General features: G+C 35.0%; 1 protein-coding gene across 3 annotated transcripts in view; it reads left to right on the top strand.

The window, feature by feature from the left end:
* Positions 1-15,317, top strand: part of SAMSN1 (SAM domain, SH3 domain and nuclear localization signals 1) — a 555,105-nt gene that overhangs the window by 409,645 nt on the left and 130,143 nt on the right. For 2 of the 3 annotated variants that reach the window (XM_078358566.1, XM_054248946.2), the window contains exon 11: positions 5,407-5,538. In XM_078358566.1, the coding sequence (XP_078214692.1) occupies positions 5,407-5,538 (132 nt within the window). Of the gene's footprint in view, positions 1-5,406; positions 5,539-15,317 lie in introns of those variants that run through there. The other variant, XM_078358567.1, reaches the window with a different exon arrangement.

The raw sequence follows: 15,317 nt of genomic DNA, 5'->3' as shown, positions 1-15,317 counted from the left end.
TAGATATTTTGTGGTTTTCTCAGATTATCTGTGTAAATAATTTATAAATTATTCCCTTCTTTAGCATTTATATTATTCTCAACTTCTTTATCATCCATAATATTGACAAGTAGGAATGCTATAATAGCAGTCATCCTACTCTTATTTCTAATGCTCATATAATTATTTATAATTTAGTTTTCATGAGGAAATGTGTATTAAATAACCCTACTCAGGTTAAGGAAGTCCTGTCTTTTCCTATTTGCTAAGATTTTGACGTGAGTAAACATTAAAAGTTTTCAAGTGCCTTAAATATTTATTGAGATGAACTTCTTTTTAAATATTTAATGTATATTTAAATATTAAAGCATTCTTGCATTCCTGTATTAAACACTGATTGGTCATAATGTGGTTTTAGATGCACTATTTGATTTTGTTGATATTTTGCTTAGGATTAAGAAAACTATGGGCCTGTAATCCCAGGATTTTGGGAGGCCGAGGTGGGTGAACCAACAGAAGTCAGGAGTTCGAGACCAACCTAGCCAATGTAGTGAAACTCCATCTTTTCTAAAAATACAAAAATTAGCTGGGTGTGGGGGCAGGCACCTGTAATCCCAGCTGCTAGGGAGGCTGAGGCAGGAGAATCGCTTAAACCCAGAAGGTGGTTTCAGTGAGCCAAGATCACACCATTGCACTCCAGCCTGGGTAACAAGAGCGAAACTCCGTCTCAAAACAAACAAACAAACAAAACAAACAAAAAAACAAGGGAAACAACAACAAAAAATAAAGTATGTTAATACTTAAAATTGATCTTTTTTTCTTACATTAACAAAAAAGTTCCATTTTCTTTTTATTCTGTTAGTAGCATTTTGTCATCTTTCAATACATCTTCCAACCTTTTACCTGTGTGTTTCATATGTTTTCTATTTATCCTTCTATGCTGCACCCTAAATGAACTCAGCATTTTCTAATTCTCTCTTTTGAAAGGTCTAGAGTTCATTTCAATTTTTGATTATTTAATATAAATTTCTGTGATTATATTATTCATTTTCAAGGCTTTGTAATTTGTTCTTTGTTCCTATTTAATGATTTCCATTTCATCATAAATTATTTCTTTTTAATCAAATATTACTTTTTCATTTAGCTCTTTGAAGATTATATATATTCTTTCTTATATTGTCTCTCCATCTGTTTTATGATTTTAATTTCATCTGGAATGAATTGGTTTAATTATCTGATTGTCAATTCAGTTGGCTCTCCTTCTCAGCATTTGATCTCTTCATGTGCTTTGGATAATTTAGAATCACAACTCTTTCCTGTTGCGCTCTCGCTCTGTCTCTCTCTCTCTCTCTCTCTCTTTTTCCTAGCTTCGTCACCTTTCTTTATCTATTAGTGAAGCAAAATCTCGTGTTTCTCTGATGCCCCAATTAAAAACCAGAGCTGGTCCAGAGATCTCACTCCAAGACAATATATGGACTATTACTGATATAGACACTAAACCATTGGTATATTCTGTTTTATATCCTGTTTTTCTGGCCATGTTGTAGAATTTTGCTTTTCAGTTCCATGGCTTCCTGTGAGCAAGAGCCCTAACAGCTGTTGGCAAAAGCTTTTTTCAGACCCCTTTCAACCACTGCTACTATAGACCCTGTATTTCCCTCATGGAGCTTGCCTTATGTAGAGGACATATATTGTATGCTACCCCTCACGGTTTAAGATCTGCCTGATGTTGTCTGTTTTTGAGTGGAAGCTTTATATGTCTAAAACTTTAATTTCACTCACGACTTTGGGTTTCTCTTAGGTTTCCCTACATGTTTATGTATAGAGTACTCATTACTTCCTTAGTTCTTCATCATTTTCCCAGTAGTTTGTGATGTGTTTGGAACAGGGGTTACTTAAAAGAGGAAACAGCAAATTATATTGGCTGAAAGTTCAAAAGACAGACAAGGCATCCAGTCTTCCCTTTACTTACCCGTTAATACACCTAGAACATTTCAATATACTAAGCATATACTGTATACCTCTCTCTTTTAAGACTGCTTCTAGATAATGTCATAACTAGATAATTCTTTCAAAAAGTCAATTTGATTAATAAGTTTGCTTTCCAAACACAAACAAGTTACAGTATATTACACAATGGTTTTAAATCCAATTACATGTATTTTAAATTCATTTTACAAGGATAAAAATGAATAAAATAATATTTTCAATATTGACATTCTAAACATTAATATTAATTCCTTGACTGTATTTGTAAAATATTTTTGCTATTTCAAAGCATATCTTGTATTTATTTTATCCTTATAGCTCCTTGGTAAGGTGAATGAAACTGCTGTGTGTGTGTGTGTGTGTGTGTGTGTGTGTGTGTTGCAGTGTGTATCATTTGCCGTTGGTTTTTTTTTCATTCTTTCAAATTTTTAAAATTTTTGTAAGTACACAGTAGATACATGTATTTATGGAGTACATGAGATGATTTGATACAGACATGCAATGTGAAATAAGCACATCATGGAGAATGGGGTATCCATCCCCTCAAACATTAGTCCTTTGAGTTAAAAACAACCCAGTCACACTCTTTAAATTATTTTAAAATGTAATTAAGTTATTGTTGACCATGGTCAATCTATTGTGCTATAAAATAGTAGGTTGTATTCATTCAATTTTTTTGTCTGTTAACCATCCCCAGCTTACCCCCAGCACCCCACTACTCTTCCTAGCCTCTGGTAACCATCCTTCTAATCTCTATGTCCATGAGTCCAGTTGTTTTGATTTTTAGATACCACAAGTAACTGAGAACATGCAATGTTTGTCTTTCTTTGCCTGGATTATTTCACTTAATATAATCACTTCCAGTTCCATTTATGTTGTTGCAAATAACTGGATTTCATTCTTTTTTATGGCTGAACTGTACTCCATTGTTTTTATGTACCACATTTTCTTTATCCATTCATCTATTGGTAGACACTTAGCTGTCACCCAAATCTTAGATTGTAACAGTGCTGCAACAAACATAGGAGAGCAAATATCTGTTTGATATACTGTTTTCCTTTTTGCGAGGTATATAACCAGTAGTGAGACTGCTGGATCATATGTTAGCTCAATTTTTAGGTTTTTGGGGAACCTCCAAATGGTTCTCCTTAGTGGTTGTACTGATTTATATTCACACCAACAGTGTACAAGTGTTCCTTGTTCTCCATATCTTCACCAGAATTTGAAAGTGTCTGTCTTTTTTATATAATCCATTTTAACAAGGGTGAGATAATATCTCATTGTAGTTTTGATTTGCCTTTCTCTGATGATCAATGATGTTGAGCATTTTTCATAATTCTGTTTGCCATTTGTATGTCTTCTTTAGAGAAATGTCTATTCAAATCTTTTGCCCATTTTTGATCAGATTATTAGACTTTTTCCTATAGAGTTGTTTGAGTTTCATGTATATTCTAGTTATTAATCTCACATCAGATGGATATTGTGCAAATGTTTTCTCCCATTCTGTGGGTTCTTTCTTCACTTTGTTGATTGTATCTTTTGCTGTACAGGAGTTTTTCAACATGTGATCCCACTTGTCTAGTTTTGCTTTGGTTGCCTATACTTGTGGGGGATTGCTCAAGAAATCCTTTCCCAGACCAATGTTTTGAAGATTTTTCCCTAATGTTTTCTTGTAGTTTCATAGTTTGAGGTCTTAGATTTGAGTGTTGAACCCATTTTGATTTTATTTTCTATGTTAATAGATGGAGGCCTAATTTCATTATTCTGCATATGAACATTTAGTTTTTCTGGCAATATTTATTGAAGAGACTATCTTTTCCCTAGTGTATGTTCTTTACAGCTTTGTCAATAATGAGTTCACTGTAGGTGTGCCAATGGGTTTCTGGGTTCTCTATTATGTTACATTGGTCTGTGTGTCTGTTTTTATTTTTCTGACCTTTTTAAAAAAATTATACTTCAAGTTATGTGGTGCATGTGCAGAATAGGCAGGTTTGTTACACAGGTATACATGTGCCATGCTGGTTTGCTGCACCCATAAGTCCACAATCTGCATTAGAAATTTCTCCTAATGCTATCCCTACCCCATCCTCCACTTCCCAACAAGCCTCAGTGTGTGATATTCCCTTCCCTATGTCCATGGGTCCTCATTGTTCAACTCCCACCTATGAGTGAGAACATGCTGTGTTGTTAGTTTGCTGAGAATAATGGTTTCCAGATTAATCCATGTCCCTGCAAAGGATATAAACTCATCCTTTTTTTATGACTGCACAGTTTGTGCCACATTTTTGTTATCCAGTCTATCATCGCTGGGCATTTTGGTTGTTTCCAAGTCTTTGCTATTGTGAACAGTGCTGCAATAAACATACATGTCCATGTGTCTTTATAGTAGAGTGATTTATAATCCATTGGATATATAACAAGTAATGGGATTGCTGAGTCAAATGGTATTTCTAGTTCTAGATTTTTGAGGAATCACCACACTGTCTTCCACAATGGTTGAACTAATTTACACTCCCACCAACAGTGTAAAAGCATTCCTATTTCTCCACATCCTCTCCAGCACCTGTTGTTTTCTGACTTTTTAATGATTGCCATTCTAACTGGCAAGAGATGGTATTTCAGTGTGGTTTGGATTTGCATTTCTCTAATGACCATTGATAATGAGCATTTTTTCATGTCTATTGGCTGCATAAATATGTTTTTTTGAGAAGTGTCTGTTCAAATCCTTCAGCCACTTTTTGATGGGATGGTTTTTTTCTTATACATTTGTTTAAGTTCTTTGTAGATTCTGGATATTAGTCCTTTGACCAATGGATAGATTGCAAAAGTTTTCTTCCATTCTGTAGGTGGCCTGTTCACTCTAATTATAGTTTCTTTTGCTGTTCAGAAGCTCTTTTGTTAAATTAGATCCCATTTGTCAATTTCGGTTTTTCTTGCTATTGCTTGTGGTGTTTTAGTCATGAAGTCTTTGCCTATGCCTATGTCCTGAATGGGATTGCCTATTTTTTCTTCTAGGGTTTTTACGGTTTTAGGTCTTACATTTAAGTCTTTAATCCATCTTGAGTTAATTTTTATATAAAGTGTAAGGAAGTAATGCAGTTTCAGTTTTCTGCATATGGCTGGCCTGTTCTTTGAACTTAATGTTTTAAACATGCCTCTTGAGGAATTCCCTCATTGTGTGCCTGCCTCTGCAACATTTAGAATCTTTTAAATTCTTGGCTCCATAATAATGGTGGGAATAATAACTCCTGGCTGTGTAATAATTCCTGGTTTTACTGTATTGTTCAGTGTTGAAAATTAGCATACTGTAAACTCTTAATCCCTATGCCCAGGGTAATTTAATAAAGTACTATATAAAGGTGGGTGGATAAATTAGGTATCTTTTCAAGGAAAATAATTATTCTGTTATTTCTTAACTCATAAATCTCTGTATTGCAGGAAGGTTCTATGGATAGCTTATATGAGCCGATCCCAGAGCAACAAGCTAACCAAGAAAGCATGTCCAGTAGAACTGATTCTCCTATCCCACCCTTTGGAGAGAGTGAACAATCACCTAACAGTCTCTTCATGGTGAGTGAAGCATTGACTTGACTGAATTTTTCTCTCTATTATATATCTAGAATCTATTGCTCAATGATACCTGTTAATACAGCAAAAATTCACTGTTCTCAGAAACTTATTCATTTTCCTTTAGTTTCTGATTTTCTCTTTCTTGTTGTCTTTTTTATGATTTGGAGTTCTTACTGTGAACTACCATTTACTGAATGAGCAATAGATGATTATATAGTTAATTCCATTCCCAAAGCAACCTTATGACTATAAATAATTATATCATTTTCTATATTTGGAAGTTGCAAGAAAGAAAGGCAAGATAAGCTACTAAAGGCTATAAACCATTAAGTGTTAAAGTTGACATTTAAACAGATATGTGTCTGAATCAGTAGTTTCTGGTAAACCAGGTGTTGGAGGGGAGACCTAGATTCATAGCATTTGTCAATTTCTATGGTGTAAATGCCTCACCATGGCCAATGTCAAGCTGCCCATGGTTTAACTACAGGTTTGCAATATCTGAATATTTAGTTAATAATTATCTCAAGGGCTGATTCTAGCGTATCACTGGCTGCTTTCAAAGTTTATTTTCTAACCACTGTAATAAATTGTTTTTTGAACTTACGGATACACACCATCATTTCTAAAAGGTAAGTGTTACAAAAATGCAAATGTAAATTGTTTTGTGAATTATCTTTAAAATTACTAGAGATAGAGTTCTCTGCATTATACAAAATTGTACCTGTCCCTCCTATTTAACAGTGCTGGCTATTCCAACTCTTAGGCAATTGAGCTGTATTTAAAATACAGTCGACCCTTGAACAACATGGGTTCAAGCTGTGCAGGTCCACTTACACGCAGATTTTCTTTCACCTCTGCCACAACTCCTCCTATTTGTCCCCCTCCTCAGCCTACTCAATGCGAAGATGACAGGATAAAGACCTTTATGATGATCCACTTCCACTTCATGAATAATAAACGTATTTTCTCTTCCTCATGTTCTTAATAACATTTTCTTTTCTCTAGCTTGCTTTCTCATAAAATACGGTATATAATATATATAACATACAAAATATGTATTGATTGACTATTTATGTTATCAGTAAGACTTTCAGTCAATAGTAGGCTATTAGTAGTTACACTTCTGGGGAGTCAAAAGTTATATGAAAATTATGGACTGCAAAGGGTGTCAGCAACTCTAACCTCCATGTTGTTAAAGGGCCAACTATAATTTAATACATATAAACTTCTTTTACTTGTGTTGTGGCTCAGGACAATACAAAACAGCCTATGTCTACTACAGATAAACAACGTCCCTATATTTACAGATTTAGATGCCACTTCCTGCCCTTATAATCACACTTTTCCTGATAACACAAAAAATAATTTTAGCTATCATTTATTTAATGCCTTATTTTTGTAAGGTAATATATGTATACATGAAATTATGTTATTCTCACAACTTAGGGAGTTGTGAGATTTTAGAGAGATTTAGAAATCTCTGATTTTTCTCTTTCAAAATGTTCTGTTTCAAAATTTCTCAAAATGTTGAAAAATTTTAAATAACTTGCCCTCTCAAAAAGAGAATGCACCAGAATTCAAACTCAGATCTTTTTTGCTTAATGGGAAGGATAACAACAAATTACTTTTAAGTTTTGTACTTACCTTCACGCATACCTATTTTGTTCTTTGGGTACATTAAAAATGGCTTATTATCATAGCTTTCAAAGTTTAGATTTCTTAGAAGCTTAGAGCAACTAGAAGCAATGCTGGAAAGCAAGTTTAACAATAAGTCTCCGTAACTTAAAAATAAAACAAAAACATTTTTTAATGCAGTGGAAACTCTTCCCTTAACCTTACAACTTTTTGAATATCCCTAAGATGTTGGTGTTGCTAGATATGCCTAAGAGGAGCTTATGATATTTTGTACATATTAATGTGAGCGAGATAAACCATACACATGAAGGCTGTCAACTGACATTGCAAATTGTTTATAAGCATTTTCACCCTGTAATTAATTATAAAGAAAAATTGTATAGGCTGAAGAGCCTGAAGACATTTTCTTAAATGTGTGAGTTTAGTTTTCAAACTTCATTTATATTGCAAAATTAGACGAGAATATAAAAACATGATTTAAATTGCTATAGCTCTCTCTCTCTGTAATTTCTCAACATTTAATAAAAAATGTATGTATAAATACAAACGTATGTATGCATGTATGTATACATACTGAAAAGTCAGTTCAATCCTTGATTTCACCTTTTAGTAGTTGAATTATGCCATTCCAATCAAATTATTATTGACACTTATTATATTCCTAATAAAAATTATTTCACAGCTTAGATAAATAAAATCAGGTTTTTAATAATGAAATTAAAATATTTATCTGCTTTCTTAGTATCCCTAGTTAATGGTTTGGAGAGTACCTAAATTTCTCTCAGTCTTTGAAGAACATAGTTTTTTCCCTTTCTTCTGGTATTGATGCTTCCTTCCCCTGTCCTGATGTAAAGAAACAAAAAAATTTTGGACCAGATTTAACAGTACCATAAAAAGGATCGTTCCTTTTGGACTGGCTCTTCAGAAGTACTTTGAAATCATCCCTAAAGCTAATGGAGTCCTGGCTCAAGCTCCCAGTCCTCAATCCAGGTATCTGTAAACTTCTCAGAGAACAGAGGTACTCAAACAATTTCTAGAATCAACCTGACAATACGGCTGTTTGTTACAGAGGAAACTATAGCCCTTAATAAAAATAACATCAGTTGCCACCTGAATTGAAAAGGAAAATCAAAATGAGAGAAGAATCCTTGGCTTTTGGCTTTCCTTATGAAATATTTTATTTATCCATACTTACTAGGAATTTTACCCTTTGGATATCACTGCTTTGAACATGGTGGGGGTCCCATAGATGAATGAACATAAGACAATAAATGTTCTCAAAGCAGATGATCCAGTGTAGCCCATATGTACAATTATGGGTAGTAGAGGTATTGGACAAAAATAATTTTATTGGGGGGTTTCAAATGAAGAATATCATACATCATCATAAATATCTAGTTTGTATCTTAATTGGAGTTTCAGGAAGGGTCAATAATGAAAAGCTCATCCAAAGAGAAACCAATTTAAGATATGGAACATTATTAAATGTTTAACGAGGAATAGCAAGTGATCCACTTGCGGTATATTAAGGAAGGCATAAAGTGTTGGAGGACAACTGCCAAAAACTAGTGGGAGTGAACAAGCCCGTGGCTAAATAAACATGCCAAAAAATTAAATAAATAAACTAACATATTAGCCTAAGGACTGATCATTCCATTATGTTATTTCAAATGTAGCCTATAACTGCTTGAATCTGTATCTATTTTAGTACCTCTTGTGTCTAAAGCCAATAAAGTATTTGAATTAGAAAAAGCATGAGAATGCTATGGTTTGAATGTCTCTCCTAAAGTTCATGTGTTGGAAATTTAATCCTCAGTCAAATCATATTGACAGGTGGGACCTTTAAGAGGTGATCAATAGATGATGAGGGCTCTACTCTCACAAATGGACTAATGTCGTTATCATGAGAGTGAGTTTGTTATCGAGAGTGGGTTTGTCATAAAAGCAAGTTTGGCCCTCTTTACTTCTCTTTGTCTTGACCTCTATGCCCTTTTGCTTTCTGCCATGCAGTGACACAGTAAGAAGGCCCTCATGAGATGTGGCCCCTCTGTCTTGAACTTCTCAGCTTCCAGAACTGTGAGCCAGTAAATTCCTGTTTGCTATAAATTACCCATTCTCAGGTATTCTCTTATAGCAACACAAAACAGATTAAAACAGAGAACATAAAATGTTTGTATCTCTGCCAATTTGGGGTTAACTGGATCAAGCCTGAATTATCTGACTTGCTGTTTATATTGATTGAGGTCAGCAAATAATTGTCAATTTTTTCTTCATTTTGTATCTCATAAATTAAATTGATAGAAAATTTGAACCTTTTAAAAAATGTGCTTCAACGTGGGTCAAAGGCAATGTTCCTATTATTTATGTCTTGTGTATAGTGGTCATTCAATAAATATTTGTAAGCTAAATAAATGTATCGTGAAGCTTCATTACTCAAGCTAAAGAAAGTCTTAGTGATAGCGGAGAGCCGATGATGCAGCGGATAAAATTGTCAGCTTTGGAGTTGAGCAGTTATGGATTCTCTTTCTAGCTCTGTCACTTAGACGCTCCGTGACCTTGAAAAGTTTCTCAAAGTCTTGCAATCTCCATTTCCTTATGGTATAGAATGAGGTGAATAATGTTCTGTATAAATTTGCCAAATTCCAATGTGGAAAGCAGAATCTACTCTTGCGACTATAAGCAGGCAGGATTTAGCACAGAAGTTAGAGAACCCTCAGAAGGGCTGATTTTCATACTCTAGAGTAGGGACCGAAAATCATAGCCTGAGGCAGCCTGTAAACGTACTGTGCATAAGCTAAAAATGGCTTTTACATTTTTAAAAGTATCTTTAAAAACAGAAACAAAAATAAGGGAGACAATAAAATGCAACAGAAACTGTGTCTCACAAACTTAAATATTTCTATCTGATTTTTCACAGAAAAACTTTGCTACACTAGAGTTACACTGGACAACCACAGGTGGAAATTGAGTACTTGATAAGTGGCTAGTCCATATGAAAAGGATGAGTTCATATCCTTTGCAGGGACATGGATGAAGTTGGAAACCATCATTCTCAGCAAACTAACACAACCAAATGCCACATGTTCTCACTCATAAGTGGGAGTAGAACAATGAGAACACAGGGAGGGAAACATCACACACTGGGGCCCATTGGGGGATGGGGGCTAGGGAAGGATAGCATTAGAAATACCTAATGTAGATAACGGGGTGATGGATGCAGCAAACCACCACAGCACATGTATACTTATGTAACAAACCTGCACATTCTTCATCTGTATCCCAGATCTTAAAGTGTAATCATAGTTTTTTAAAAAGTGGCTAGTCCAAATGCAGATAGACAATAAGTGTAAAATATATGTTTTAAAGACTTCATATGAAAAAATGAGTAAAACATAGGTTATTAATAATTCCATTATGATAATTTGTTGAAATTATAATATTTGATATATACTAGGTAAAAATGAAATTTTGCTCATTCCCTTTAACATGGCTACTAGACGTGGTCTCCACTTTTACATTCCACTTTCCAAATTTCACATGAATGCATATAGTCGGCCAAGTCCAAGTAGTATCTGCTATCCAAGCTTTGCAGGAGTGCATGTGATGTGGTTTTTAGCCTTCTGGCTTTTGCATAAAGACACACAAGAAGGTAGGTGGGGAATGTTAAGGGGAAGTCTACTATGCCCACCACTCTTCCCCCCCAGGGTCTTTAATCCTTATTGTAACTGGCGTCACTACACTCAACACAAAATGCACACACACACAAACAGTGCCCTCTCACCACTGGAACTCCTTTGCAGTGTACATGAAGGATGCCTGGCTTTCAGAAGGTGGCCTTCCTTTGTCTCTAGAGAATATAATTTGTGTCATCCCTGCCCCAGGCAAAATTTTATGATAATATTTAAAAGGAGTTGGATATAACAACCCCTTTGCAATACTTAGGTCCTGTAAACTGTTAATAGATTTAAGACCTTTTTTTTTCAGTTAATATACAGATGCATGACCAAAAAAACAAAATTATTTAATAACATTATTTTAGAGGATAAATCACAAACAAAGGAGTTGATAGACAAAATATTTTCTGCCACTTCGGGCAGTCATTCTCAAGAGCAGCTGAATTTAAGGATTACCTGAAGACAAAGAGATACCCAGACCCCATTCTGGACCTATTATGTTGCTAAAAGACAATTGTAGCAGCCCTGTCCATTAGAAATATAATGTGACTCATACATTTAATTTTAGTTATCCTGGTAGCCACAATAAAATGTTTTAAAAAGAGAGACAGGTGAAATTTTAATAATATATTGAATTAAGCCAATATATCTAAAGTATTATCATTTCAACATGTAATTAATACAAAATTAATGATATTTTTGCATTTTTGTTTCTAAACTAACACTTCAAAATCTGATGTGTATTTTATAGTTAAGAGCACATTTCAATTCGGATGCTGGAACGGTTAAAGTGCAATCAGTTCCAGTGAAAAAATAAAAATTGTGGCTTTTACTGACCTTCGGTTTTAAATGAAAATGAAAATTAAATTAAAATTCAATTCCTAAGTTGTGTCAGCCACATATTATACACTTGGGACTATGGATGGCTGCCATATTGGACAAGGTAGGATGGAAGGCTTTGAATTGCTGATGGTGCAGAGGTATAATAATAAACAGATAATATCAATTATCCACCTCACTAAGGGAAGTACAGATATTAAAGTATAAAAATGTTTGACGATAGACATTTCATTATATACTTTTAGAAAGAGCATAGATATTAAAGTATAATAATACTTGTTAATAAACAGTTGTACACTTATTATTGTTATTATTTTGAAATGAAGTCTTGCTCTGTCACCCAGGCTGGAGTGCGGTGGTGCGATCTCAGTTCATTGCAACCTCTGCCTCCTGGGTTCAAGCGATTCTCCTGCCTCAGCCTCCCAAGTAGCTGGGACTACAGGTGAATGCCACCATACCCAGTTTTTTTTTTTTTTTTTTTGTATTTTAGTAGAGCTGGGGTTTCACCATGTTGGCCAGGATGGACTCAATCTCCTGACCTCGTGATCCACCTACCTTGGCCTCTCAAAGTGTTGGGAGTACAGGGGTGAGCCACTGCACCCAGCCAGTTATACACTTTTAAAAGGTGATAGGATTATAAGGAACACATCAGTTTACCATTGAGGAAGCTGAGATTAGTGAGTTGATTGCAGTGGCAGATGGAGTCTAGGCTGGAGTTCTGGCTGGAGTCCTGTTCCTTGGTGTCTCTGCTACAAGTGTGTGTGGTGGCAGTGGATGGGGGTTAGGCACATGATACATACACAAGAGTGAGAGAGATTAAGAGGGGGTAATTGGAAGTTTTTGGGAGAAGAGAAATGGGGGGAGGAAACAATGGTAAGAACAATAACCCAGCCTTATAATATATGTGCTAAATGTATTCTGATATCTAGAGAACATAGTGAAAAGAACTTGAGATGGGTGAATTTGAAAGACTTACATTTTATTCCTGCTCCCAAACTGGGAACTGTGTGTCTTTAAGAATGTGATTGAACTTCGCTGACCCTAAGTTTACTGAGCAATAGAATATGGATACAAGTTTCTGTCTCTCGGTTTGCAGTGAGCATCAAATGTTGTTACCCACTTTCAGCACCTGGCATAGCGCATGTTAATGATCACCACCTTTCCCTCTGCAAACCACCATACTGGGGCAGCGTAATCTTTAAATTTAATATCCTTGATTAAATGACTTTAAGTCAAACTCTCACTTGATTTTGGATGTTGTTTGAAAATAACTGCTTAAAATAATTTGTAATCAATGCTTCTTATCTAAAAGTATTGATTTTTACTGGACAAGAGAAGAAACAGGATTTATTGTTGCTGTGAGTTAGAAAACCCAAGATTTTAATCTCCACAAATTGCCTCAAACGCCTAGGTGTAGTGCAGTGTTTGACAATTCGGCCTTAAATTTCCCATCAAACACAAACAGCTGTAAACAAGAAAATCTATTATAGTGGTATTTTTTCACATACTAATGCATATTTCAGGGTTTTATTTTCCTTTAATTTTTTTTTTAATTTTTTTCACTTCAAGTTCCAGGACACATGTGCAGAACTTGCAGGGTTGTTACATAGGTATACATGTGCCATGGTGGTTTGCTGCACGTATCAACCCGTCATCTAGGTTTTAAGCACCATGTGCATTAGCTGTTTGTCCTGATGTTCTCCCTTCCCTTGCCACCACCCCCTAAAAGGCCCTAGTGTGTGTTGTTCCCCTCCCCGTGTCCACGTGTTCTCATTGTTCAACTCCCACTTATTAGTGAGAACATGTGGTATTTGGTCTTCTGTTCCAGTGTTAGCTTGCTGAGGATAATGGCTTCCAGCTTCATCCATGTCCCTGCAAAAAATATGATCTCATTCTTTATTATGGCTGTATAGTATTTCATGGTATATATATACCACTTATTCTTTATCTAGTCTATCATTAATGGGCATTTGGGTTGGTTTCATGTTGTTGCTATTGTGAATAGTGCTGCAGTAAACATACATGTGCATGTGTCTTTATAATAGAATAATTTATATTTCGTTGGGTATATACCCAGTAATGGGATATATGGGTCAAATGGTATTTCCGGGTCAAACAGTATTTCTGGTTCCAGATCCTTGAGGTATCGCTACACTGTCTGCCACAATGGATGAACTAATTTACATTCCCAACAACGGTGTGAAAGCATTCCTATTTCTCCACAGCCTTGCCAGCATCTGTTGTTTCTTGACTTTTTAATAATCACCATTCTGACTGGCATGAGATGGTATCTCATTGTGGTTTTGATTTGTATTTCTTTAATGATCAGTGGTGTTCAGCAGATTTCTTATGTTTGTTGGTCACATAAATTTCTTCTTTTGAGAAGTATTTGTTCATATCCTTTGCCCACTTTTTGATGGAACTGCTTATTTTTTACTTGGAAATTTGTTTAAATTTCCTGTAAATTCTGTATGTTAGACCTTTGTCACATGAGTAGATTGCAAAAATTTTCTCCCATTCTGTAGATTGCCTATTCACTCTGATGATAGTTTCTTTTGCTGTGCAGAAGCTCTTTAGTTTAATTAGATTCCATTTGTCAAATTTTAGCTTTTGTTGCAATTGCTTTTAGTGATTTCATCATAAAATCTTTGCCCAGGCCTATGTTCTCAGTGGTATTGCCTAGGTTTTTTTCTAGAGTTTTTATGGTTTTGGGTTTTACGTTTAAGTCTTTAATCCATCTTGAGTTAAATTTTGTATTAGGTATAAGGAAGGGGTCCAGTTTCAGTTTTCTGCATATGGCTGTGCAGTTTTCCCAGCACCATTTATTAAATAGGGATACCAATAGTAATAGAATTAAATATTTTTAAAATGCAAGTTTAATGTTTTATATACTTACTAATCAACATTTTTTACTGATAAAAAGCACTGGGGAAATCTGTTAAATTATTTGCAGCTACTAGATATTAATGAGAAAGTAATATAGCAGATTCAAACAGTTTTAAAGACAAACAATGTGATGTGTATCTAGCTGTTGGTTAGAGCTCAGCATTAATGAGGCCAAGGTCAAGGGTTTAATCCCCTCATGGCTAGTTTTGTTCTATTTCATAGCCAATGGCAGCATCCATGACCTCAGATAGCTGACTTGGATTTGCCATTGATCATTAGGGAGTCTGGGCTGAAGGATAGAGAGCACCAGTACAAAACCATTGCCCATTATGGAAAGAATAACTGAAGGGTAGAACCACCGTGCTCCATTTGTCCACTGTTCACTCTGATGTCATTTGTCCATGAGAATTTTCCTTCACTATAATAGGTATTAGGCCACCAGATACAATTCTCCATTTTTGACTTGGGATAAGTTATCAGACAATAGTAAGAGCATTAAAATAAAAACTGAGTTCTCTTCCTGGCTTGGTTCCTAAATAGCACTTGGTTACATCATTACCCAATCCATAACTCAGTTTTTACCTCTATAAACTAACAGAGATAGACTAGATGTTTTTTTTAAGGCCTCATGCTGCATTAAAATAGCTCCATAAATACATTTAAGATTTTTGGGAATGGAGGGTTACCCAACATTAAACTCTATTATTTTCCTCTTGGTACTGCAGAAGGCAAAATTTAAAGAGG

Source organism: Callithrix jacchus, chromosome 21 (assembly GCF_049354715.1).
Source record: "Callithrix jacchus isolate 240 chromosome 21, calJac240_pri, whole genome shotgun sequence".
NCBI lineage: Eukaryota > Metazoa > Chordata > Mammalia > Primates > Cebidae > Callithrix > Callithrix jacchus.
This window is presented reverse-complemented; position numbering and strand designations above follow the sequence as displayed.